The 26,555-nt window shown below is 48.5% G+C and overlaps 2 protein-coding genes across 2 annotated transcripts; both read left to right on the top strand.

Moving 5' to 3' along the window:
• Positions 1-4,149: 4,149 nt before the first annotated feature.
• Positions 4,150-12,319, top strand: LOC143830546 (uncharacterized). The gene is made up of 4 exons (XM_077323190.1): positions 4,150-4,318; positions 8,077-8,149; positions 10,150-10,291; positions 12,074-12,319. The coding sequence occupies exons 2-4, from the start codon at positions 8,098-8,100 to the stop codon at positions 12,180-12,182; spliced, it is 303 nt and encodes a 100-aa protein (XP_077179305.1). The 5' UTR covers positions 4,150-4,318; positions 8,077-8,097; the 3' UTR covers positions 12,183-12,319.
• Positions 12,320-15,435: 3,116 nt separating this feature from the next.
• Positions 15,436-24,283, top strand: UFC1 (ubiquitin-fold modifier conjugating enzyme 1). The gene is made up of 6 exons (XM_077323178.1): positions 15,436-15,597; positions 18,459-18,526; positions 19,288-19,351; positions 21,305-21,381; positions 22,823-22,913; positions 24,013-24,283. Exons 1-6 carry the CDS (start codon positions 15,475-15,477, stop codon positions 24,082-24,084), a joined length of 495 nt encoding a protein of 164 aa, XP_077179293.1. The 5' UTR covers positions 15,436-15,474; the 3' UTR covers positions 24,085-24,283.
• Positions 24,284-26,555: the final 2,272 nt, after the last annotated feature.

Raw genomic sequence — 26,555 nt, 5'->3', positions numbered from 1 at the left:
TCTCAACATCCAGAAGAAGTTCCTGACAGAGTGGTTTCTCAGTGGAACAGGCTTCCTCGGGAGGTGGTGGGTTGGAGAAAATCTTGGGAGATAGCCATCTGATGGAGAGGCTGATTCTGTGAAGGCTCAAGGGCAGTGGTCCGCAACATTTTTCAGGCTGCAGACCGGCAGCGGCAGGGAGGGTGATTGCCTGGCCGGATTGTGCATGCACGTTTGCACCATGAGTGGCAGCAAACATGCATGCGTGGCACTCCCATGCATGCACGCATGCGTGGGAGTGCCACACGTGCACATTTGCGCCTGCACATGCACATTTGTGGTCTCGCATGGCGCAAACACGCATGTGCAATCCGGCTGCGCATGCGCGCATGCACGGGAGTGCCATACATGTGCGTTTGTGGCCATGCATGGTGCAAACGTGCATTAACAGCCCTGCATGGCTCTGCGGAGGGCCTTCGCGCCCCGGCACTGGGCTGCAGCCCGGTGGTTGGGGACCACCACTCAAGGTTACAATGGATGAGTGATAGGGTTGTGAGTCTCCTGCACGGACCCAGGAGGTCCCAATTCTATGATTCTATGATTGGAGAGGAAAGCCTGGACCCCCTCCAGAACTCCTGCAGACCCCCAGGAGTCCATGGGCACCTGGTTGGGAATCCCTGCCTTGAGATATAGGGAAAGAAAAAGCGGGAGGTCTCGGTAACTCACACAGCCAGTTCAATCGAAAAAAAGGCTCTCCCACTAGCGTTGCCATCGTAACGCACAAGTTTCCGGACTCGCCGAAATCGCAACAAAGAAGGCGATATTTTTCCGCACTTCCTCCCTCCCCTGGCGGTCAATCAAAGAGAGCAGCCAATTAACTGTTGTGTTTGTGTTTCCCTTTAACACGAAAAGACCGGTAGCAACGCATATTCGTTCATTCGAAGTATCAGAAAGACCTTTTTTTTCTGGCTTAGGAGCTGGAGCTTATTCGTTTACATGTTCTGAAATTTTTTTTTAATCGCTTATTTTTAAGCATCGCTTATTCGTTGCTTTGGCCGGTTTAAGGGGGAAAAATGGCGATTGGGACGCCGGAAGCTCGGGTGCGAGAGATTAGGGAGGAACACGCTTGCTACCGCTGTTTTGAGAACGCACATGTCTTTTTCGGATGTGTTGCAGGTTGTTCTCAAGAGTCAAGCATTTTTTTTAGGGGGAATCCACTTTTGTGGATTCCACTTTTTGTGGATCCACTTTTGTGGATTCCCCAAAAATCGCTACAATGAAGCTATTTTTGCGGGAGTGTTGCAGGACTGTTGCAGATTGTGTACGACGTCGTGAATAACGCAAAATACATAGCGTTACACAATGGTAACATTTTGGCAACATTAGCGCTGTGCGGAATGGACCTAAGGTTTCCTTAGGAAAAAGACTCCTTTTAAGGTCAAATAGCTGAAGTGGATTTTTCCAGGGTTAGTTTGTTTGACCCCCAGGATAAAGCCCTCCGGAGAGGCTTAGAAAGCATCTTTTATACCTTGGACTCCTTTTTATTTTTTCTTGCTGACTCCGTTTTCCTGCTTCTCTCTCCCCCTCCCCCTGACTTGTTGGAGGTTAACGTCCAGTGATAAGATTAGATCTGAGCCCCGTCCTTCACCCCTCGGCTAACAACACTCCGCACAATCACAATCTCTGAGCTGGCAGGGCTGTTTGGGATGTCTACCAGAGAGGTCAGGATGCGGGAGCCAGTTGAGGTTGCCACCTTTGGGCAGGGAAATTCCTGGAGATGGAAGGATGGCTCTAGGGAGGTGACGTTTGGGGAAGCATCCCAGCAAGGACGGCCACACGGTCCATCTGCCAAAGCAGCCCTTTACTCCAAGGGGAATTGATATGTATAATCTGGAGATCAGACAGAAAGGTGGGAGTTCTCCAGGCTCCATCTGCTAATATCAATGTTCAACAACTGCTAATTTTACTTTTGTATTCTCCAAGAACCGTCCCTTGAAAAAGCTATAGGCGAAACACATCGAGACTTGTGTGAAATAAGAATAAAAGAAATACTGAATTACTGAAACTGAAGAGACACCTCTATATAAGCCCAATTTGGATATTTTTTATTGCCATATTGGTTTCCCAGTGCATTTGTATTATTCCATCTGGAGGTTGGCAACTGCGCCTAAATATACCAATGAACTCATGATACAAGTGAAATAATAATAATAAAATAATAATAATAAAATAATAATAATAATGATAATAATAGTAAATTGCAAGCCATTTTCATGATGTTTTCCTAATACCCCATAAGAGAATCCACTAAATAGGGACCAGTTAGCAAAGACGACTTGGAGTAAGCAACAAGAATGATGCAGGGTTGCCAACTTATTTCCAAGCTCTGGCTCCTCTGCATTTAACAGTCATCTGACATGCACAGATTTAGGCAGTGAAGCTGTTCCTGGCATGAAGCTGAGACACTGCGGGAAACGTCGCTTTGATTTTAGGGACAGAGCAAATTTGAGAAATAATGATACGGGGGCATTGATGTAGCGTGCACCCCCTTTTTGCCGGGTGGTGCTCCTCTCTTTTAACGGCCATGTGACAGGCAGAGGAGGAGGAATTAGAGTTTATGTGGTGATTCAAAGAAGTGCGCCTGCATTAGCTTTGTACAATGACCCTGCGAGGAAGGCCAGTATTATTAATCATTATTATTAGAAACTTTGTTACCTGTCACAAGCCGGCAATGGGAGTGGCAGGCTATAAGGCAAATTATAAATAAATAAATAGATAAATAAATGGAATCTCACCACTTTTCCACAGAATGTAAGAATGCAAGAGCAAATGTTATTTCACTGTGTATGCAGGCTGAATATTGTTTGAAAACTTTCTCCTCAGAGGAGAAAAGGACTTGAAATTTGGCGAGAGTTTATTATGAAAGCAGAAAATTCAGGAACGGGACCTCAGTGGGGTACGACACTCCAAATTTTCCTTTTTCTCCAGGGGAACTGATCTCAATAGTCTTGAGATTAGCTGTAATTCCAAGGGGGAGGGGGAATCTCCAGGTCCCACCTGGAGGCTGGCATCCCTAACCATTCAGCACTTATTCACAGAGAGGCAGCCTCTAGCCTTTTCCTCACAGACAAGATGCACCAACTCTTTGGCCATTTCAGTTGCCGTTTTGGCCCCTGCCTCTGAGCCTTTCAAAGATGGAGGGAGGGCGACCTAAATTGTACCTGGCCTCCTATACATGGTCATGCCAAATCATAGAATCATAGAACCATAGAGTTGGAAGGGGCCATACAGGCCATCTAGTCCAACCCCCTGCTCAACGCAGGATCAGCCCTAAGCATCCTAAAGCATCCAAGAAAAGTGTGTATCCAACCTTTGCTTGAAGACTGCCAGTGAGGGGGAGCTCACCACCTCCTTAGGCAGCCTATTCCACTGCTGAACTACTCTGACTGTGAAAAACTTTTTCCTGATATCTAGCCTATATCGTTGTACTTGAAGTTTAAACCCATTACTGCGTGTCTTCTCCTCTGCAGCCAACAGAAACAGCATCCTGACCTCCTCCAAGTGACAACATTCCCAAGTCCTTCAACCTATCTTCATAGGGCTTGGTCCCTTGGCCCCAGATCATCTTCGTCGCTCTCCTCTGTACCCTTTCAATTTTATCGACGTACTTTTTGAAGAGAGGCCTCCAGAACTGCACACAGTACTCCAGGTGTGGTCTGACCAGTGCCGTATACAATGGGACTATGACATCTTGTGATTTTAATGTGATGCCCCTGTTGATGCAGCCCAAAATGGCATTCGCCTTTTTTACTGCTGCATCACACTGCCTGCTCATGTTTAGTTTACAATCCACAAGTACCCCAAGGTCTCGTTCACACACAGTGTTATCTAGAAACGTATCCCCCATCCAGTAGGCATGCTTTTCATTTTTCTGACCCAAGGATTTCTGACCCAAGGATCATTTTTCTGGCCAAGGATGTGCAGACCAGCCGCGGATGAAGCCTGGCCTGACAACATCTCCCCAATCTGCACACATGCTCAAAGCAGTGGCGAGTTGCCCTGCTGGTCTTATCGCTGTGGTGAGGGGGAACTTGACCCTTAGACCCCACACCTGTTTGCCCAGGAAGCGTCCTCCGTTACCAGTCATACAGCACGTAAACAGCCGGTTTGGAGCCAGAGAATGTGACATGAAGCCAGGGGAGGGGGGGCTGACACCACATAGACAGGTGGGACGAACCAGGTGAAATCAGCTGACATCCCCACCAGTATATAAGAACCCGCAGCTCTTGACAAAAAGCACTTCTCTCTCCTGACTAGCTTCCTTTCTGGATTTCCGTGGGTAAGAAGGAAACTATTTATTTATTTTTGTGTGAGACAGAAAGCTGGGGGCTTTGTGGAAGCTCTGTGACTTTACTGAATGCCTGACAGGTAGAAATCCAACTGGTGCAGCTGACCTGGAAATTATTTTCCACGGAGTTAACGTATGAGGACTGTTGCAGGGGAGGGGAAACACATTCTGCATTCACTTCTCTTAGGAGTTTCTTAATAATTCAATAATTCATAATAATTCAAGGGTTTCCGGATTGAGGTCTGGTTTTGATAAAGTTACAGTGGGCACCTCCAGAGAGACCAGTACCAGGTTAAGTCTTGGTGTGGGTTTGCATTAGCCGTACCAGTTGAATGGCTGTCTGTTAGCAAAAGTGGGGAGAAAGGTGGTGAGGCTGATGGGAAAGAATGATGTGTAAAAATGAAAAATCAAGGTGTATGAACAAGAAAATATCCAGATTTGATGTGCTTCATACATTTCTGGGTTTTTTTTTGGGGGGGGGGTGTTTTGCATTGGTGATATATTATTGACTCTTGGGGGGGGGAATATGATTGTCATTTATTTTAAGGCTCCCTGGGTGGCTGGAAAATAGGGGACAAGATATCTGCGTGGTGGTTAAGAGCAATGGACTCTGACTGGGTTTGAGTCCCCACTCCTTCCCATGCAGCCATCTGGGTGACCTTGGGCTAGTCATGGTTCCATTTGAGCTGTTCGCAACTTAGCAGTTCTCTTAGAACTCTCTCAGCCCCACCCACCTCACTGGGTGTCTGTTTGGGGGAGAGAAAGGGAAAGGGGTTTTAGAGCCACTTTGGGACTGAAAAGCGAGCCATAAAAAAACCTAAATATAATTTTCCCCCCATTTTTAATTTACCCAAAGCACAGTATAGTTGCGTGTATTCAAGCAGAACCTTGTCTGCGGTTTGATTCTGTCACTTATTTATAGCCCGCCTTTTTCGTAAGACTCAAGGTGAATTACAGAGTACAGAAAGAGAACAGAAAAACAAAAATGTAATCCTACAGTACAGGCCATTGAATGACCAGTACAATACGGCTGCCGGTAGAAAAGAGCAAGAGTCCAGCAGCACATTAACACAAACAAAATCTGTGGCAAGGGAGGAGCATTTGTGAGTCACCAAATAAGAACAATATCTCACAAGACCTCCTACCCTATCCCAAATTTTGTAAGTCTTGTAGGTACTCCTGGACACTTACTCTTTTCTACTGCTGCAGACAGAGTAACATGGTGAGCCATCTTGACAGGACGCTGTGTGTATGTGTATGTGCACACATGTGCGTGCGCCTGTGTAAAGAGCTGTTCAGTCACCACAACCCCAGCCAGTGAGAAGCATTGTTGGTTGGCCATGACCTTCCTCAGATCGGCAGGTACTTCTGTGGTGGTCTCCCTTCCAAGTGACAACCCTGCTTATCTTCCAAGATCTCATGAGGTTGGGCTAGGCCAGGGGTGACCAAACTGTAGCTCTCCAGATATCCATGGATTACAATTCCCATGAGGCCCTGCAGCATGTGCTCATGGGAACTGCAGTCCATAGACATCTGGAGAGCTACAGGTCGCCCATCCCTGGGCTAGATCATTCCACCTTCATTCCTGCAAGAGAAATACAAAATTGAATATCGAAGAAAACAACAAACTACCCTAGTGGGATTACAAAGGTACTGGGCAGGGTTAGGAACCACAGCTTCGAATCTGGCGAGCCGGGTTTGATTCCCCACTCCTCCATATGCAGCCAGCTGGGTGACCTTGGGCTTGCCACAGCAATGATAAAACTGTTCTGACCGAGCAGGAATATCAGGACTCTCTCAGCCTCACCCACCTCACAGGGTGTCTGTTGTGGGGAGAGGAAAGGGAAGGCGACTGTAAGCCGCTTTGAGCCTCCTTCGGGTAGAGAAAAGCTGCATACAAGAACCAACTCTTCTTCTTCTTCAGTAATATCAGGGCTCTCTCAGCCTCACCCACCTCACAGGGTGTCTGTTGTGGGGAGAGGAATGGGAAGGCGACTGTAAGCCGCTTTGAGACTCCTTCTGGAAAAGTGGCATATATAAGAACCAACTCTGCTTCTGCTTTTTCTGCTTCTTGGGTTTCTTCTGGACTCAAACTTTGGTGTCCCAAGACTTCTGTTCACTAGTTGTGCCCACGATCCAGGGACCCCTTAGCAGTTCCCCATACTGTGGCCATAGGAAACATATTTGATCTGCATTTAAGGACATTTCAGGGGGGAAATATTGGGGATATCCCTTTTCTGCAATTAGGCAATCACAGGAGAAGTGGCAAGCATTCCTCAGATCTGGAGCTGACAGTTCAGATCCCTCTGGGTTTGGGCTGCCAGGTGTGTCCCCCCCCCACACACACCCAGACACCGGTGGTGATGGAGGGGTAGGGTTGCCTGATCCAGGTTGGGTAACTCTTGGAGGTTTTGGGATGGAGCTTGGGGAGGGCAAGGATCTCAGCGGGGTAGAAGGTCATAGAGCCCACCCTCCAAAACAGCCCTTTTCTCTAGGGGAGCTGACCTCTGCAGTTTGGAGATGAGCTGTAATCCAGGGGGATCCCCAGGCCCCACCTGGAGGCTGGCATCTCTACTTCGGGATGGATCTCAACAGGCCTTTAAAGCTAAATCCTGCCCCATTCCGCTCCCTGCTCGAGATCCCTTTTCCCAGAAACCTTTTCGTACCCACAGGTCCCAGGATTCTCATCCTAGCCTTTTCGGTGGCACCAAAGGGTTTTCTTTCCTGTCTCAAGTGGAAAAGCAGCCTGAATCCCTCCCTCCCTGTCCACACTTTGATATTTCTAAGTGAAGGCGTTGAGAAGGGTTTCCTTTTATTTTCAGAGTGCCACAAAGCCCAAGTCTGAGGGCACCTTTAAGACCAACAAAGTATACACGTTCGTGTGTGCATATTCTTCTTTACTTCATATGTCTGAGATTTACCCTTTGTCCTGTTGTGTCAGAGCAACATGCCGACCCGCCTGAATTGATCTTTCAGGAGAGGCAAAACTCCTCTTTATCAGGCGCAAGTATGCCGAAGGGAACTTTGACTCTCAGAACTGTAGTCCTCCAGAATCCCATTTGGCCTCTAAGAAGAAGCGTTGGTTTTTATACTCCTGGTTTTCAGTACCCAAAGGAGTTTTAAAGCAGCTTACGAATCGCCTTCCCTTCCTCTCCCCGCAACAGGCACCCTGCGAGGGAGGTGGGGCCGAGAGAGCTCTGGGAGAACTGATTTGGACTGTGACTAGCCCAAGGTCACCCCAGCTGCCTGCAGGTGGAGGAGCGGGGAATCAAACTGGGCTTGCCACTCTTGTGAGTCCCTAAGAGCCTCTTGTGGCGCAGAGTGGTAAGGCAGCAGACATGCAGTCTGAAGCTATGTCCAAAAGGCTGGGAGTTCGATCCCAGCAGCCGGCTCAAGGTTGACTCAGCCTTCCATCCTTCCGAGGTCGGTAAAATGAGTACCCAGCTTGCTGGGGGGTAAACGGTAATGACTGGGGAAGGCACTGGCAAACCACCCCATATTGAGTCTGCCATGAAAACGCTAGAGGGCGTCACCCCAAGGGTCAGACATGACCTGGTGCTTGCACAGGGGATACCTTTACCTTTAATGTGCCTTGGACTCAATACAAACTATTCTCCGTGAAGGTGCAAATTCTTACAACAAAATGAGGGGTGGGCGGTTGAGCGAAGGGCATCTTCCGTGCCAGTAGCATCCGGTCCTGGGCTCCTCCCTTCTTCTCAAACTCTCCTTGTTCTCTCTTTTATTCCCAGAGTGCTGCGAACGGTGCCAGAATGAAGGTCTTTGTCCTGGGACTCCTGCTGGTCAGCTTGTACTGCATAGAAGGTAACAGTGAAGAACAGCAGCTCCCTGCTCCACAGAGGCCAGCAATGTTGGAAAGGGGTGCGAAAACAACACAGGCAGCATCACAAGGCCATCGGGAGCCAGTGTGGGGTTGTGGTAAAGAGCGGCGGCTTCTAATCTGGAGAGCCGGCTTTGATTCCCCACTGCTCCACATGCAGCCGGCTGGCCGACCTTGGGCTAGTCACAGTCCAAAGCACTAGCCATGTTGAGGGAGTGGGCATTCACCCAAAAGCTTATACCCGAGATTGGAGAAGAAGAGCAGCTGGTTTATTATATCCCGCTTTCCCCTACCCAAAGGAGTCTCAAAGCGGTATATAATCGGCTTCCCTTCCTCTCCCCACAACAGACACCCTGTGAGGGAGGTGGAGCTGAGAGACCTCTGACAGGACTGCTCTGAGAGCACAACTGTAACAGGACTGTGACTGGCCCAAGGTCACCCAGCTGGCTGCATGTGGCTTGCCATATTAGAAGCTGCCACTCTTAACCACTTTACCAAGCTGGCTGGGTGACCTTGGGCTTTTCACAGTCCTGTTAGAGCTGTTCTCCCAGAGCAGTTCTCTCCAAACTCTCTCAGCCTCACTGACCTCACAGGGTGTCTGTTGTGGGGAGAGGAAAGGAAGAAGAAGAGTTGGTTCTTATATGCTGCTTTTCTCTACCCAAAGGAGGCTCAAAGCGGCTTACATTCACCTTCCCTTTCCTCTCTCCGCAACAGAAACCCTGTGAGGGAGGGGAGGCTGAGAGAGCCCTGAGATTACTGAAGAAGAAGAAGAGTTGGTTCTTATATGCCTTTTTTCTCCACCCGAAGGAGTCTCAAAGCGGCTTACAGTCGCCTTCCCTTTCCTTTCCCCACAACAGACAGCCTGTGAGGGAGGGGAGGCTGAGAGAGCCCTGATATTACTGCTTGGTCAGAACTTTATCAGTGCCGTGATGAGCCCAAGGTCACCCAGCTGGCTGCATGTGGGGAAGCGCAGAATCAGACCCGGCATGCCAGATCAGAAGTTTGCACTCCTAACCACTACACCAAACTGGCTCTCAGTGCTTGTAAGCAGCTTTGGGGCTCAAGGTCCCTTTGATTGGCTGCAGATTCAAAGACAGAGGTGGGGGGAGAATCTGCATCTGTACACAACACATAATGAACCAATCTTGAGTTGGCAACCCAAGCCCCTTGTGGGCTATTTGAGGACATCCAGCTGGGCCCCATGGAACCTAAAACACTGCTAGACTCGATGGACCTTTGGCCTGCTCCGGCAGGCCTGCTCTTGGGCAAGACCAGAGCTGTAGAGTGAAAACAGGCTTATGGGGGGGTCCGTTTCCTTGAGCTCAGCAGGACTTCCTTCTGAGCAAACATCAGGTGATGGACCCCTGGACCCCTGTTAGGAAGGCAAGTCACTCCCCCAGAAATCCCCGCGGAAGGCAGGTGTTACTCGAGCCAGGGGTGTGCAAACAGAGATGTGTTTGGTGTCCTGGGGGAGCAGGTTAATCATTTTTTAAAAGTCAATGGACACGGGGACACTGTTGCAACCCGTCTCTGGGGGTGGAAAGTCACAGCTGGCAATGGGTGCCTTTCCCCAGTTGGGGAAGAAATAGTCCAAAAACCATTGTATGCTCCACTTCATAGAATTATAGAATCATAGAGTTGGAAAGGTCCTCCTGAGTCAAAGGCTTGCACATCCATTGGGAAGCACAGACACAACAAGAAATAAATATTCCGGACGACAACTCAGGTTGAAATGGACTTTATCCCGGAAGTCGCTTGAGGAAATCTTGTTCATATGTTTTCTTCCGCCAAACGTATGGTGTATCGTAGCTACTTCTGGGTAACTATTTGGACTATAAGGTGACCAGATTGTCCCACTTTTGGAGGGACATCTGGGGGCACCTGGCAAATTGTACTTATGGTTACAGCTACGGTTGTTGGTTAACCTTTTTATTAATCCTGGAGGTTGGCAGCCTGACTCACCCGTTTCTTGTCTGCTTGGCAGGTGCCGTGGTGAAACGGGAGGCCGAGGGAGAAGGGCAAGAACCGGCACCCTCGGAGGCCGAATCGTTCATTGCTCAGTATTTCCCGATGTTAGCGCCGTACCTTAAAAAGGATTTTGTCACCCAGTATGCGGACCAGACACGGTAGGTTTCGAAATGCCGGAGGGGAGGGGTAGGGTTGCCCACTCCAGGTTGGGAAATACCCGGAGCGGTTGGGAGGCGGAGCCTTAAGAGGGCGGGGCTCGTGGGGGGAGGGACTTAGAGTCTGCCCTCCAAAGGTTGAACAGCAGATCTCCAGACGCCACCTGGATATTGGCAACCCTTTGGAAAGGGCAGGTGGATGCATCCCAGTGGCCCACAGTGAGATGCGTACCCTCTGGTTGGCACTGCAGTGCCCTCTGTCTGTTGTGGGAAGAGCGGAGACAGAGGCAGGCGTGGCCCTGGGCTAATCTTTCCACTCAAGGGCCAGGGTCGTCCCCAAGGGACCAAGCCCTATGAAGATAGGTTGAGGGACTTGGGAATGTTGAGCCTGGAGAAAAGGAGGTTGAGAGGGGACATGAAAGCCCTCTTTAGGTATGTGAAAGGTTGTCACTTGGAGGAGGGCAGGAGGCTGTTTCTGTTGGCTGCAGAGGAGAGGACACCTCTGAGCCTGTGCAGAGGCTGCTGACGCCCTCCCTGCAGTCAGACGCAACTTCTGCCAAGGGAACCGCATAGAGAGGCAGGCCCGCTTTCTTTATTTGCCTTTACGCCTCATAACTTGGCAAGGTAGCTTAAAATTTCAGTTTTTAAAAACAAAATGCTGTTTTTAAGAAACAAAACGGCAATTAAAAAGTGAGGCGGGCTACAGTCCAGGAGCGCAAAAGAGCCAGAGTGAGGTAACACCTTAAAGACAAATCAAATTTGTAGCAGGGGAGGAGGTTTTTGCAAGCCACTGCTCACGTACTTCATCAGCAGTGAATCACAAAACCTCATCCTGTTGCAAATTTTGTTAGTCTTTAAGGTGCTCCTGGGCTCTTGCTCTTTTCTACGGCTACAGATAGACAAACATGGCTACCCATCTTGTACAGTCTGGAAAACAACTTTTAAAAGGTTCCAGAGGGGCAGTCTAGAAATGTAAACGGTCAGTAAATAAAAGCTGGAATCAGACGGGTAGCCATGCTGGTCTGAAGCAACAGAACAAAGTTTGAGTCCAAGAAGAAGAGTAGGTTTTTATATGTCACTTTTCTCTACCTGAAGGAGTCTCAAAGCGGCTTTCATTCGCCTTCCCTTCCGCTCTCCACAACAGACACCCTGTGATGTAGGTGGGGATGAGAGGGCACTGCTCTGGAAGAACATCTCTAACAGGACTGTGACTAGCACAAAGTCACCCAGATGGCTACATGGGGAGGAGTGGGGTAGCAAACTTGGCTCTTAACCACTACACCAGGCTGACTCTCCAACAAAGTTTAATCCTGGACTAAAATTGTGGAGTTTTGTTGTTGTTTTGGAGCTGGCTCACTCCGGGCCTCTCCCCCTGGTTTCCAGCTCCCTGTTTTTAGGGAGTCATCTGGTAGTGGTTGGTCTAGCGGTTAGGAGAGCAGACTTCTAATCTGGCAAGCTGGGTTTGATTCCCCGCTCCCTCATATGCAGCCAGCTGGGTGACCTTGGTCTCACCACAACACTGATAAAGCTGTTCTGACTAGCAGTAATCTCAGGGCTCTCTCAGCCTCACCTCCCTCACAGGGTGTCTGTTGTGGGGAGAGGAAAGGGAAGGCGACTGTAAGCCACTTTGAGACTCCTTCGGGTAGAGAAAAGTGGCATATAAGAACCAACTCTTCTTCTTCTGGCTGCCATTTTGAGCAAATCACTCTGCAACCATCGTCTGTGGGGCCAGGTTCTACAAGGCACTTCTTAGGCTCTAACTCTTTTCCCCCAAAAAAATTGCAGGGCTCTTATCCAGCAGTTTCACGAGCGTATTTTCAACGAGGAGACGACCCAGCGCATCGGGCAAGCACTGACTACCGCCATAGAGTCCGCCAAGAGGGCCATCCAATAACCGGTTGAAGTCACTGCTACAAGCTGTTGGGGCTGTCCGATAAGAGGGAGGCATGGGGAAATACTTGGGCCTGGTTGGAATGCTGTGATTGTGTCAGGATCGTGCTGTCGCTGCAATAAAATAAATTTAAGTCTTAACCTCTAGCGCTGAGTGTCTGTGTACAGATTTCAGTAAATTCAAATTTCCAGCAAGGTTTTTTTCCCCTGCAGCCATTCTTTTCACTGCTTTTATTTACACAGGGAGGTTTCCTCCCCTTTTCCACATGCGTTTGGCTCCCCCCAGTGGCCGCTTCGATAGTTCATTGCTGTATGTCGGGTTTGTTTCTGAGCTCGAAAATAAAGCTGAAACACAGCTATTAAATATTGAAGGAATCACTGGAAGAAGTAAAGGGTTGAGAAGGAGAATCATGCCATACAGGCACACAAATGAGGAAAGGACACACAGAAAAAAAAACAAAAAATTGTACACTGACTCCACAAACGATGCCAGGGGACAGGCCAAGAATGAAAAATACTCTTGAGAAACTGTTTTTAGTACTCACACCAATACAGAGATTTTCCCAGGCATATTATGATAGGTTGCTGCTGCTTGAAACATCGTGGTGAACCCCTTGAATCATTTATAAATGCTGTTTTCTTGTGAGAGCCTCCGCAGTCTTCAGAAATCAGCTTATCGAAGGGAAACTATTAGCTCATCGCAGAATCCCTGCTAAGACTTAGGAAAGCATCCCCTTATTAACCAAAAGTGCCCAGCCCCTCTCGGCTCCATTTAGGTGTGAAAGAGTCTTGTTGATGGATTAGACTCTCTGGTCTTAAGGAAGCAGGAGACAGTGTCTCAGGCAGCAGGATTAGGAGCACGGCATTTCCCAGCTCGCCTGGAACACAGGAAGAGAGCTCCAAAGACAAAATATTCCAGGGATCTGTCTGGGGCTTCTAGCAAGACAGTGCTACTAGCCAGGGTGTCAGACTATGCAGCAAAGGCATGTCATAAAGCAGTACAAGGCAGAACAATAGAAATGACAAACATCAAACATGATTTTGACATTTGTAGAGCAAGGTCTCGTTTAGAGGGACAGCATGTTTGACCCTGGGGGGGTCTATACCAGGGGGGACACACCGTACAAATGGGTTGTTCTGAAGTAGATGGAAATCTCAGCAGGAGTGATCGTGACTTCTTCGACAAATCTGTTCAGATACAGAGAAAGAAACAGCAAGACAGAATAAAAGAAGAAGAGTTGGTTTTTATATGTCGCTTTTCTCTACCAGGAGTCTCAAAGCGGCTTACAATTGCCTTCCCTTTCTCTCCCCACAACAGACATCCTGTGAGGGAGGGGAGGCTGAGAGAGCCCTGATGTTACTGCTCAGTCAGAACATCTCTAACAGGACTGTGACTAGCCCAAGGTCACTCAGCTGGCTGCATGTGGGGAATCAAACCCGGTTCACCAGATTAGAAGCCGCAACTTCTAGCAACTATACCAAGCTGGGGAAGAAGCAAGACTGTGTCTGCAAAACTGAGCAAGCAATATATCACTGAAACTATTTATTTATGGGGAACATTTTTTCCTGTGCTCCCACCTGGTAATTCCCCAGTGGCCTACAAATCTCCATGAACAAAGTTCACTTTTAAAATCAACAAAGTTGTGTTCTGGGTATAAGCTTTCTTCAGACCAACACAGCTGCCTGCCTGTCCATGAAGACAACCATGGCTCCAATAAAAAAAACATAAAAACATCATAACATTTATGAGAAAATTATAATATTAAAAAGTACAATATTTATTTTATTTTATTTATTTATTATATTTATATACCGCCCTCCCTGGGGGCTCAGGGCAGTTTACATAATAACATAAGAACAATACATGGAACGGTCGGCAATATGATATAATCTACAATAGACTACAATAATAGTCTACAATAATATTAGTATGCATGCCTTAGTTCTCCAAGGAGTGAAAATCCCAGGGACAACTGCCTACCCAGGTCAGGTGGCATTTATGGGAGAGATTTAAGGTATTTTTGTAGTTTGTTTTATTCTCAAATATACAGGGAGAGGAGCCTTGAGGTCCTCTTCCAGGGTAGCAAATCACCTACCCCACATCCGAGGCAGATCCTGCACCCACCAAGTACAAATCACTCAGTAAAGTCCTTCTGCCTCTCCCTGTGTGGTCACTCACACATAAGTTGCCTAACGAAATTTGGGTCCAGTGGCACCTTTAAGACACACAAAGTGTTATTCTAGTTAAGTGCTTTTATGAAGAGGTGTGCATGCATGTGGATACTTATACCCGGAACAGGTCTTTTGGTGCTGCTGGACTCAAAACATTGGTCTGCCGCTTCAGACCAACACGGCAACCCACCTGAAAACAGTTGTTTGCCTAGGTCACCAGGTAACATTGGTAAAGTGGGACACCATTGACCAGGGATGTGTGTGTTAAAATCCCTTTAAAAAGCTTGATTAATTCAGCATTAATCTCACACTATTACATAGTGTGAGATTAATGCTGATGTTTTTAAAATTTTTAATGTGTACATGAATGTAATAAATTTTGGAATTTTAATATTCTGTGACCATTCTAACTTTTGGGACAATTAAGGTTGCGACACACAAAGATGTTCCATGGAATTTTCTTCTTTCCTGGGATTACACAGCAAAAACTTTAAGGAAATAAAGTTGTCCTATTGATAAGCCTCGGGCAGGATATTTTTTTGTGTATGGCACCATACCCACCACCTGCGTGGGCAGTACATTTCAGCGGGCCACCTGCGAATCCAATTTGCAACCCTGGTGCAACCCATGCCTATAAAGTACCAGCGGGAAATGAATTTTGGAGATGAGTGGAAACAGGAAAAAAATGCACTCTTGAGACTTGGGCTGGATACTTCTTGCATGTCTGTGGCCCTGTACCCCTCACCTGCTTGGGCAGGACATTTCAGCGGGCCACCTGCAAATCCAATTTTTAAAACACCCAGCCCTGTTTCTCTCATGGGTGCACGAGAGAGGCTTCGTTGCCTGCGGGGGTCCCTCCTAAATCTGCCCCTGTGTCAAATGATGGTGACCTTGACCGGAGAACTTGCCCTCAACAGTCATGGCGACCTAAGCCACGGTCACGTCATCCCGACCCATCGACGCCTCCAGCGTTCTCCGCTTCCCACGACAATCATGGCGGGCTCTAGGCCAACGCCCAGTTCCGGTCGAACCACCCTGCCCTTAATAATGATGGCGGCCGTCGCGCCCACAGCCGTCCCCCCCCCGCCCAATGTGAAGCCACTTCCGGCTTTCCCTTCCCGAAGATGGCGGACGAAGCGACCCGCCGGGTGGTGGCGGAGCTGCCGCTGTTGAAGAGCAATGCCGGCCCGAGGGACCGGGAGCTGTGGGTCCAGCGGCTTAAAGAAGAATACCAGGCGCTCATTAAGGTCTGTTCGGGGAAAGAAACATGATTTCTTATTGGCTGACGTGGCTCCCTACGGTGGCTCGAGAGGGTCAAGCGTTTTGCTTTGGGTTGACAGACGATGGTAAATAGCATTTGCAGCAGTCTCTGAATGGCATCCGGCAGCTCCTGCGTAGAAGCTAACCCAGCTCTTTCCCTTCTGCGCTGGAATCCCTTAGCAACTGGCAATTCCGGGGTACACTGCCTCTGCGCATGGAGGTTCTAATTAGGTGCTTTAATAGGCAAATTCTCATCCTCTGTGGATGATCCCATTCAAAGCACTTAAATCAGTAGCCACTGCCTCCTAGGGTGTCTGTTGTGGGGAGAGGAAAGCAAGGCGATAGTAAGCCGCTTTCAGTCTCCTTTGGGCCATGCAAAGCAGGATATAAAAAAAACAGTTCTTCATATCAAGGGAAGCTGTGTGCATTGCCTGTTGGTTTCTCAAAATCATCTGGTTAGCCTCTGTAGAAAATGGAATGCTCAACTAGATGGGTGCCAAGGTCATAATTTAACTAGGACCCTCCCCCCACCAAAACAAAAACAAAAAAACTTGGACCAACCCTGGATGGGTCACTGTAACAAGTAAATTGTGAATCATTATACCAAAAAGGTTAGGAATTTCTGATACAATCAATACACCAAACTGGCTATGTTAAAGACACATTGGTTGTGGAGTGAGTTTTAGAAATCTGCACTGAACAAACCAAGTTTGTATTATGTACATATCTTCTTAAATTCTTGAGCCCAGTATCACTTTAACAGGCATGCTAGGAGCTTACGTGACTTGCTGCTCACTTCTTTAGATTCTCCAGATTCACAAAAGCTCCTGCCCCTCTGCAAATTTGGTTAGTCTTTAAGGTGCTCTGGGATTTCTGCTCTTTTCTGCGACCCATCTTGATCTACCTATATTATAGCAGCTTCACTCATCTGAGCAGGGCTTGGATACTACTCTGAAAATGGGAAAAATCGATAACTACCCATATATGTGCATTCCCTGTAGTGGCTCCAGCTGTATCAAATAGCCTGTGAGGTAGGCTTCAGAAGGTTATTGATCTAGGTTTATGCAAATCATGTGCAATTGAATTATTATTCTAGAGGGATTTTTTAAACCTAGGTAATTGGGCTGGACCATAATGAAAAGTTTCACAAAAATACTTTGATCAAGGAATTGAAGCTGTAGACCATACTACCGTGAATAGTTAATCCTGTCTGCTACTGTAAATAAGATCCTACTATGCGATTCCTGCTTTGCTTAATGTGTCATGATTAAATGTGTATGCTTTGTTTCAAGTTTATAAGCAAAGGCTAGATAGCCCTCTGACAGGAATGCCGATTCTGTGAATGTAGGCAGGTTGTGAGTGGGTGGGCAGAAGGGATTGTGTCCATACTTAGCTCTTGTGGCACTTTCTTGCATGCCCAGGGAAATGCCCATTGCCAGTTTGGGGTCCGGAGACTAATTTCCTCCAGGCCAGACTGGCCAGAGGTTCTGTTTTATTTGGGGGAGAAGGGGCATCATCATCTGAGCATGGAATTGGGCTCACTGTGGGTGGACAGGTAATTGTGAATTTCCTGAATTCTGCAGGAGGTTGGGCTAGATGACCCTGGAGGTCCCATCCAACTCTGTGATTCAATAATTCTGCCTGGAGATTCAAAGTTCATCCTGGAGGAAAGGAGGTTGAGAGGGGACATGAGAGCCCTCTTTAAGTTTTTGAAAGGTTGTCACTTGGAGGAGGGCAGGATGCTATTTCCGTTGGCTGCAGAGGAAAGGACACGCAGTAATGGGTTTAAACTACAAGTACAACGATATAGGCTAGATATCAGGAAAAAAATTTCACAGTCAGAGTAGTTCAGCAGTGGAATAGGCTGCCTAAGGAGGTGGTGAGCTCCCCCTCACTGGCAGTCTTCAAGCAAAGGTTGGATGCACACTTTTCTTGGATGCTTTAGGATGCTTTGGGCTGATCCTGAGTTGAGCAGGGGGTTGGACTAGATGGCCCCTTCCAACTCTGTGATTCTGTGAATTCTAAGATTGGTTCAGCTGTTGTTTATAATTACCGCAGTCCTAACCCTGTGGCTCTGTTTATCAGACCTCCTGTTGGATTGACTGCAGTTGACTCATGCGATGTAATCCGCCTTGAGTCCCTGTGAGAAAGGTGGTCTACAAGCACCATCGATCAGTACATAAATTCATCTTGTGTTCTGCTCAGTGAATGTGATTTTTATATAATATTTCTGTATGCAGCATTCTGGTGCTGGTTTGCAAGGCGGCTCACTACGAAAAAATACACCTTGAGACGACAAAAGGCCAATACAACCAAGAGCAATGTTAAAATGGAACTTAAAATCAATTAGTGGTCTTGATATTAAGAAACAGTTATTAAAAGGATTTGCGGTGGCAACAAAACCCACCAAAGAAACAACAGACAGAATCAAATAGCAAAGAAGGTAGATCCCTTCTTGCCAATGCAAATTCAACCCAGTGATTATCTGTGTTCTTTGTTCTTCCAAGGACAGAACATGAGTTTGCCTTTTCCCCTTCTTTTTGTTCCTTGGAATCCAGCACTGGATTGTTAGCTTCCCTCTGCTGGTGCTACTGCCGTGGGCTCAGATGGACATGAGAATCATAGAATAACAGAGTTGGAAGGGAACTCCTGGGTCATTTAGTCCAACCCCCTGCACTATGCAGGACACTCACAACCCTATCGCTCAGCCACTGTAACCTGCCACTCCCTTGAACCCTCAGGGATCTGTAAATGTCATTTTGTGTGGGGGTTTTTCAAAAGTTAACACATGTGAGTATCCAGGCACAAAACTGTTATTTCTGCCTTTCTCTCCCGCCTCCTTCCTCAGTATGTAGAAAACAATAAGAATGCTGACAACGATTGGTTCCGGCTAGAATCCAACAAAGAAGGCACCAGGTGAGTGAGTCAGGCTGTAGCTAAGCAAGTTGCAGGAGAAAAAAAGAAGAGCTGGTTATTGGTACCCTGCTTTTGACAGCCCTAAGGAGTCTCAAAGTGGCTAATAATCACCTTCTCTCCCCACAACAGACTCCCGGCGAGGTAGGTGAGGCTGACAGAGCTCTGAGGGAACTGGGAGTGGGCCAAGCTCCATGTGGAAGAGGTGTGGGGAATTGAATCTGCTTCTCCAAATTAGAGTCTGCCTCTCTTAGACTGTTTACGCACTGCAGGTTTCATGCCGAGCTGCAAGCTGGAGTTTTAGACGTGGCAGGTTGCCCCACCTCTTCCTGCACCCACACGGGGGAGCATTTGGCCTGGTGCACCTCATAAGCCCCTGATTTGTGCTCCTGCATGGGAGCCGGGGCAGTGAAGTTCCCAGTGCATAAACGGTCTTAAGTGCAGGGGATTGGACTAGATGATCCGGGAGGTCCCTTCCAACTCTATGATTCTATGATTTTTAAAAGGGACTTAGATTTCTGTAGCAGTCTATCAGCGGCCGACCGCCCAGAGGGAACCTCCACACCCAGAGGGAATCAGCTTTGAACCCCAGTGTTAGGAGTCAGTATCAGGGGAAGGCCTCGGCCTCTGCCCTGTTGTTGGCCCTGCAGAATAACTGGTTGGCCACTGTGTGAGACAAAGAGTGGATGAATGATATGTTCTATCTGGCAGGATGGCTCTTAGGTTTCTAACCCTGCCTGATCTCTCTGTCTTTTCTCTTGCAGGTGGTTTGGGAAGTGCTGGTATATCCACAACCTTCTGAAGTATGAATTTGCTGTTGAGTTTGACGTGAGTATTGGTGTCTGCTCTGCCCGGTGCTTTCCCGACCCCCTTCCCTTTCCTGCCTCTTCCCTCTGTGGGAGCCGCTGAATGGAATCTTAAGCGGGGCCTTTTCCCCTTCCGCTTACTCTGCCCATCCATGGAGCACGGTCACAATGGCAGCTCTGACCATATGAAGCTGCGACTGGAAGAAGACACCCCAGAGGCCCAGCAGAGATTGCTGAGAAATAAAACTGGAAAGAAACTGGCATAGGCTTAAAGCTTTTTTCTTCTTTCAGTCGAATTCAGCCAGAATGGACTTCAGATACACAAGCCGTTTTCAAACCCAAATTTGCATCAGTGGCTCACAAATGCATTCTTAACACATACTCAAGCCTCTTGTGGTGCAGAGTGGTAAGGCAGCCGTCTGAAAGCTTTGCCCATGAGGCTGGGAGTTCAATCCCAGCAGCCGGCTCAAGGTTGACTCAGCCTTCCATCCTTCCGAGGTCGGTAAAATGAGGGCCCAGCTTGCTGGGGGGTAAATGGTAATGACTGGGGAAGGCACTGGCAAACCACCCCGTATTGAGTCTGCCATGAAAACGCTAGAGGGCGTCACCCCAAGGGTCAGACATGACTCGGTGCTTGCACAGGGGATACCTTTACCTTTACCTTTAACACATACTCAAATGTTTTGATTTTAAAGAAAGTTCTCAGATGTGTATTTTTTAAACTTGGTTTGCTAAATTTCCAAGAAGAGCAAGGTTTTGAGTCGAGTAGCACTGTAAAGGCTCACAAGAGGCTTTCTTTAAAGAGTCCCTGTATTCTGCAGGGGGTTGGACTAGATTTATTTATTTATTTATTGTTGCATTTCTAGCCTGCCGCTCTCTGGAGACTTGGAGCGGGCTAAAATATATAAAACCCCATCATTAAATTCCAATAACTATCAAACCCTCTCTCCCCTCCCCCATAGAATCATAAAGTTGGAAGGGACCTCCAGGATCATCTAGTCAAACCCCCTGCACAATGCAGGAACTCACAACTACCTGCCCACCCACAGTGACCCCAATTTCATGTCCAAGTGATACCCCTACACACCAAAAATAGCCAAAATCCAGCCAGGCTTGGAGGGAATTCACCTACCATCCCACAGTGGTGATCAGCAATCCCCTGAGTATTCAAGGATGGGCCCCAAGAGACAAACACTGGCTCATCCCTTCTTGTCCGGCCACTCACAACCTGCCTAAGTTCATAAAACCAGCATTTCAGTCACATGACTATATATCCTCTGCTTAAAAACTCCCAAATAAGGAAAAACCAACAACTCCTGAGGAAGCCTGTTCTACTGAAGAACCGCACTAACTGTCAGGAACTTCTTCCGGATGTTGAGCCAAAAATTGTTTTGAATTAATTTCAACCCATGGGTTCTGGTCCGACCCTCTGGGGCAACAGAAAACAACTCTGCTCCATCTTCTCTATGACAGCCCTTCAAGTATTTGATAGTTATCGTATCACCTCTTAGTCATCTCTACTCTCCAGGCTAAACAGGCCAAGCTCCCTCAACCTTTCCTCAAACGATTTGGTCTCCAAACCCCTCACCAGCTTCATAACCCTCCTCTGGACATACTCCACTTTCTCTACACTCCTGCATCTACATTGGAGAGACACTACCACGTACCCTTAGACCAGGGGTAGTCAAACTGCGGCCCTCCAGATGTCCATGGACTACAATTCCCAGGAGCCCTTGCCAGCATTCGCTGGCGAATGCTGGCAAGGGCTCCTGGGAATTGTAGTCCATGGACATCTGGAGGGCCGCAGTTTGACTACCCCTGCCTTAGACTTTCTGGTTCCACCTCTGTGGTATTAAGAGGGTTAGAAATCTGAGTCTACAGATGTTCCCCAGTTCTGTGAGGAAGAGAGTTAATTGTTATCCCGTGATATAGATTTCGCACTAGTTATTTCTGAATTTCTGATCCCAACTTGCAGATTCCTGTCACGTACCCATCAACGGCACCAGAAATAGCCATTCCAGAGCTGGACGGGAAAACTGCGAAAATGTACAGGTGAGAAACCGTCTTTTCACACTTGCCGAAAAAATGGGGCCGTATTGGGGTCAGCAGCCTCCAAGTGAGCTTGGAGATTGCCAAGAGTTATAGTTGCTCTCGAGATTGCAGAGATCTTTAGCCCTGGAGGAAACAGCAGCTTCCGAGGGTGAGCGTTATTGGCATTTCATCCTGCTGAAGTTTAACCCCAGCCTTCAGTCCCATGTGCCGGGTCCTCACAGAGACGCACTGGAGAGCACACATTCAGCCTGCCAGCTGTACTGGTTTCAGATTGAGGTCTGAATCGTGTTTGAGGGACTGGTCCTTACCTTAAAAGCCCGATGTAGCTTGGGACCTTCGTGTCTGTGAGACCGCCTCCTCCACTACGTCCCCTCAAGAAGATTAAGCTCTAAAGATCCCCATTCCCAAAGAGATGAAATTGGCCTCCAGCAGGGCCTTTTCAGGCCTGGCCCCAGCCAGGTGGAATGCTCTGCCCAATGAAATCATGGCCCTGCTGACCTCAGCCAGTTCTGCAGGGCCTGTAAGACAGAGCTGTTCTGCCAGGCCTGTGGTTGAGGCCTAGAAATACCCGTCAAATATTCTGTCCTCCCTACCTAAGCCTGCTAATATCTACCTACTGACTACCAGGAGTGCAGTTTATGTGCCCCTCTTTCACTACAGAGAAGAAGGCGACCCTTCTGGAATCGTTAGACTTTTAACTTAATTTTTGTTTGGATTCTAGTTTATATGTCGTTGTTATTGTTTATGTAATTATGTGAGCCGCCCATCATAGGCGCTTTTGGGAGGGTGAGGAGGCAGGTCGACATGACCGTATATATGATCATATCGCCTGAGAAATGTTTAAGAAATTTAAAAAAATTAATTAACTCCCATCCTTTTGGGAAACCCTTCCAGGGCTGTCAAGAACCCCTGTTTGAGAAAGGGTGTGTATCTCTCTCCTTTGCCTGCAAAGATGCATTTTGCTATCTTCTGTGCATGTGTGTGTTCTTTTTCTGCATGTCAGCTAGTGGGGTGTAGCGGTTGTTAAAATGTCAGACTAGTATCTGGGAAACCCAGGTTTGGATCACTTGCTGGGTGACCTCAGGCCACTTGCACACACTTAGCCAAACCTACCTCACAGGGTTGTTGTGAGGATAAAGTTAAGGAGAGGAAAACTATAGAAGGGACTTTGGGACCCCACTTGGCAGACAGTTGGGGTAATAATAATAATGATGATAATAATAATAATATCAGTAGTAGTAGTTGGTTTTTATATCCCACTTTTCACTACCCGAAGGATTCTCAAAGCGGCTTCTCTTCCTTTTGCCACAGCAGACACCCTGTGAGGGAGGTGGGGCTAAGAGAACTGCCTTTGTGGGGAATTGAACTCAGTTCTCTGGATTCACCATGACACCCCCCTGGCAATTAAATCGTCTTCATCCTGGTCTCTTTCTTCTTTCAGAGGCGGCAAGATATGCTTGACGGACCACTTCAAGCCCTTGTGGGCCAGAAACGTGCCCAAGTTTGGACTGGCCCACCTCATGGCTTTGGGGGTGAGTGGCGGGCGCGACTCAGGGAAATTCAGGGGAGGAAAGCGGGTTTGGAGGGAACGCCCATCCCAGTTGCAGTGGAACTCCAAAGGAGCACCTTTAAGGCCAACTAGAGCTCCACGCATTATTAGTTATTTGATTTATACCCTGCCCCTCGCTTAGCTTCTTGGGGCAGCTAAATAACAAAGTTAAAATGCACCTTATCTTATAAGTAGGAGCCAAACCCGTTGCATTCAGGAATACAACGGGCGCTAGTTTTGGGGGGGGGGGGGTTGGAGGGCCTCTCCCTTCCCCCAGGAGGGCCTCTCCCTCCCCCCCCCCGGACCTGGAAAGGCTGCAGGCAGCTGTTAGGGAATTCACCAGCAGGGGAGGCTCTCATGTTGTAGGGATCTGCAGCCTCCGAGCCTCGAAGGGAAGTGGAAGGAGGAGGGGGTGGTGAGGATTGGGGGATGGAAGGTGATTGGCTGGCCACTGGACTGACAGGCAAGGCAGTTGGAGGAGGCTTAGAGGAGCAATTCCTGGTGAAACAGTGAAGAGAAGGGAGTGTATGTATGTATGCAGGGAGGAGTCCCATAATTCCCTCTTTGTATCCGCACTGGCCTCAACTAAAGGCTTGGCAGAAGAGCTCCGTTTTACAGGCCCTGTGGAACTGCTGAAGTCCCAGCAGGGCTCTGATCTCTTTTGGGAGCTTATTCTACCAATCCAGGGCCAAAAATGCCCTCTCCCCAGTCCTGGCCAGACACACTTCTTTGGGGCCGGGGACCACCAGCCCGTTGGCCTTGGCAGAGTGTAAAGCCCTTTTGGGGATTATTCACATAGGCAGTATAAACAAAGGAAGTCCAAACTCCCTTTGACAGATACCAGGAGGGAGCTTTGACTCCCGAACGTTTTTACCCAGTGAAATCTTGTTGGTTTTTCAGGTGCTTCTGGGTTCAGATTTACCTGTTTGGTGCATAGACCTTTGAGCTCGCTGGAGATTTTTAGCAGTGGCTGAAATTGCCCACTGCCCAAATGGTCCTCTGGTGGGTTGAGGAGATGAGGGTGGAGGATGTGGGGACTGCAGCTGTCCTGTTGGCTCCTGACGACCCTCTTTGCCTTGCAGCTGGGACCCTGGCTGGCCGTCGAGATCCCGGACTTGATAGCCAAGGGCCTGATCGAGCACAAGGAGAAGTGAGCCTGGTGCGGCCTACACCTGGACGCTGGGCCTCGGCCGTCTCTCTGGGCCTCTGCTCTCCATTCCAGCAGGCCCAGACCAGCACCAGTGACCACTCTTGCTCTTTGTGTAATGTCTGGACTTTGGTTTGCCAACTTGCCTGTGGCACGTGTCTCGCTAATAAAAACTGCCCCATCCTCGGGCTGCTGCTTTGCTCCGAGTTCGATAGCTGCCCAAACTCTTTCAGCTAAGCTTCCTGAAATCTACCCCCGGCTAGTGTGAGCCTTCGTTTCTGTTCTCAGGCTTGATCAGACTATGGAGCGTTTGCGCTAGAAGTCTTTCGAGAGCAAGCAGCTTGCAACGCCACAGTTAGAGAGGCAGCCATGCAACCATGATGCATATGCAGTTACCAGCCTCCAGGTAGCACTGAGAGTGAATATAGGCGTAGTAATTAAGGAGGACACAAATAGCTAATAATGAAGCCACAATGAATCAATACAATGGTAGCGTGAACGCCACAATAATAGAGTTACGTCAAAGGTGAGACTCGTAGAAAAAATGCTCTCAGAAAACTGCTCTCATTCCTGGTCCCATAAAGGGAATCGATGTAAGTCAAACAGGAGCAATCCAAAGAATCATAGAGTTGGAAGGGACCTCCTGGGTCATCTAGTCCAACCCCCTGCACTATGCAGGACACTCACAATCCTATCGCTCATCCACTGTCTCCTGCCACCCCCTTGAGCCTTCACAGAATCAGCATTATCACAGAACCTGCAAAGGAGCGTGTATGTGCTGAAATACTCAGAACATGAGTTCCACTGCAGCACAGATGCTTAAGCATAACACTTGCATTAAAGTCCTTGGTGTCGTGGTTAAGAGCAGTGGCTTCTAATCTGGAAAGTCAGGTTTGAGTCCCTGCCCCTCCGCATGCAGCCGGCTGGGTGAGCTTGGGCTAGTCACAGTCCTGTTAGAGCTGTTCTCACAGAGCAGTTTGTCAGAGCTCTTTCAGCCTCACAGGGTGTCCGTTGCGGGGAAGAGGAAGGAAAGGCGATCGTAAGCTACTTCATGTCTCCTTACAGTAGAGAAAAGTGTGGCATAAAACCCTTTTCTTCTTCTGCCAAGTCACTTGGGGCCACAGTGCAGCTGGCTGAGGGGCTCCACCACTTCAAATGCGCCCACGGTTGGATTCGTTCCCATCTCACGGCTGTTTCTGCACTTGCAAAGGAGTGAAGAGAGGCAGAAACACCGCCCTGTGGACTGCATCAGGATTGGGCTCCTGCGGCATTTATCGATTTATTAGATGCAAAGCCCATCCGTAAGGACTGGCTTCGAAAGGCCCCTCCCCCAATAGGGGACCGCAGTGGCCCGCCCTGTAGCAGTGGCGCCACATGAGGCTCCCTGTCGGCCCTGCAGCTCTCTTGCGACGGTGAGAGAGCTGCGGGGCCTAAAGGGACTGGCCAGGCCCCTCTGCATGGTGGCGCCGGGATGGGAGGATCCCTGTAGGCCATGCAGCTCTCTTTCGAAGGCACGAGAGCTGCAGGGCCCAAAGGGTCTGAGCATGCCCCCCCACCCCACCCCAGGTGGTGGCACCGCCATGAGAGGCCTCCGTTTGGCCTGGAAGCTCTGTTGCCGCGGCAAGAGAACTTCCAGGGCCAAAGAGAGCCTGGTGCGGCAGCAGTGCCGATTGCCACTGTGCTTCCCGATTGGCCCCTCACCCGGACTGGCTACGCCCACTCTCCTCCCACCAAGGGCTTAACCAAATATGACAGCAAATATGACTGTTTTTTACAGTCTGACTTTCTTGCTGGGACTCTAGGTGAATTCTGTAGCGGACGGGACAGTTAATGAACAAGGCAATAGGACGGGGGTTGTAGAGCCCACTAGACAGCTAAGAACAGAACTGAAGCAGATCTTTTGTGTCAACACAACACATTCAGGGATGCAAGCATTCCATCATAGGGCAATAGTGTCAGCAAGCTAAATGCAGTACTATAGACCTCCATCCCTAATAATTTGTCAACATAACCTTGGGGAACATTTAGTGTGGTGGAGTGGGACGGGGGCAGCGTCCTTGTGGCCCTGATTCAAACCAGTGTAAAACTTCAAGCCTGCAAGGGGGTTAAGGGTTATTCCCTGCTGGAATTTGCAAGAGCTGCAGTGTGCAAAATATAGCGTCCTGCAGGGGGCGTCGGAGGAGATACATATTTGGCATACTTAGAATAGGTGTGAGGTTCTGTCGATTAGTCCCAAGAAACAGACTTTATTTGTGGAAAATCTCTTTATTGAAAGGTTATGCCCTGATCCTCAGGTGCTGTCCTGGTTCAGACTCTCAAAGAGAAACACGCAGGCATTGGGGGAAACGAGTTTAGTTTGGCAAGGCAGCATCTACAGGTGTTCAGTGTCACAGGTGGGCATTGTTGAAGACAAGGGACAATACAGAAACCCAAGCAGATACACTCTTTGCCCCCCCCCCATCAAAATTAGATTTAGGT

The sequence above is a fragment of the Paroedura picta genome, chromosome 1 (assembly GCF_049243985.1).
Source record: "Paroedura picta isolate Pp20150507F chromosome 1, Ppicta_v3.0, whole genome shotgun sequence".
NCBI lineage: Eukaryota > Metazoa > Chordata > Lepidosauria > Squamata > Gekkonidae > Paroedura > Paroedura picta.
This window is presented reverse-complemented; position numbering and strand designations above follow the sequence as displayed.

Bases quoted from the DNA above. Each gene is read 5' to 3' on its own strand.
- LOC143830546 (XM_077323190.1), top strand. From the start codon at position 8,098: ATGAAGGTCTTTGTCCTGGGACTCCTGCTGGTCAGCTTGTACTGCATA. The intron at 8,150-10,149 runs GTAACAGTGAAG...TCTGCTTGGCAG, and splicing joins CAGCTTGTACTGCATAGAAG to GTGCCGTGGTGAAACGGGAG. The intron at 10,292-12,073 runs GTAGGTTTCGAA...AAAAAATTGCAG, and splicing joins CAGTATGCGGACCAGACACG to GGCTCTTATCCAGCAGTTTC.
- UFC1 (XM_077323178.1), top strand. From the start codon at position 15,475: ATGGCGGACGAAGCGACCCGCCGGGTGGTGGCGGAGCTGCCGCTGTTG. The intron at 18,527-19,287 runs GTGAGTGAGTCA...TTTCTCTTGCAG, and splicing joins TCCAACAAAGAAGGCACCAG to GTGGTTTGGGAAGTGCTGGT. The intron at 22,914-24,012 runs GTGAGTGGCGGG...TTTGCCTTGCAG, and splicing joins CCCACCTCATGGCTTTGGGG to CTGGGACCCTGGCTGGCCGT.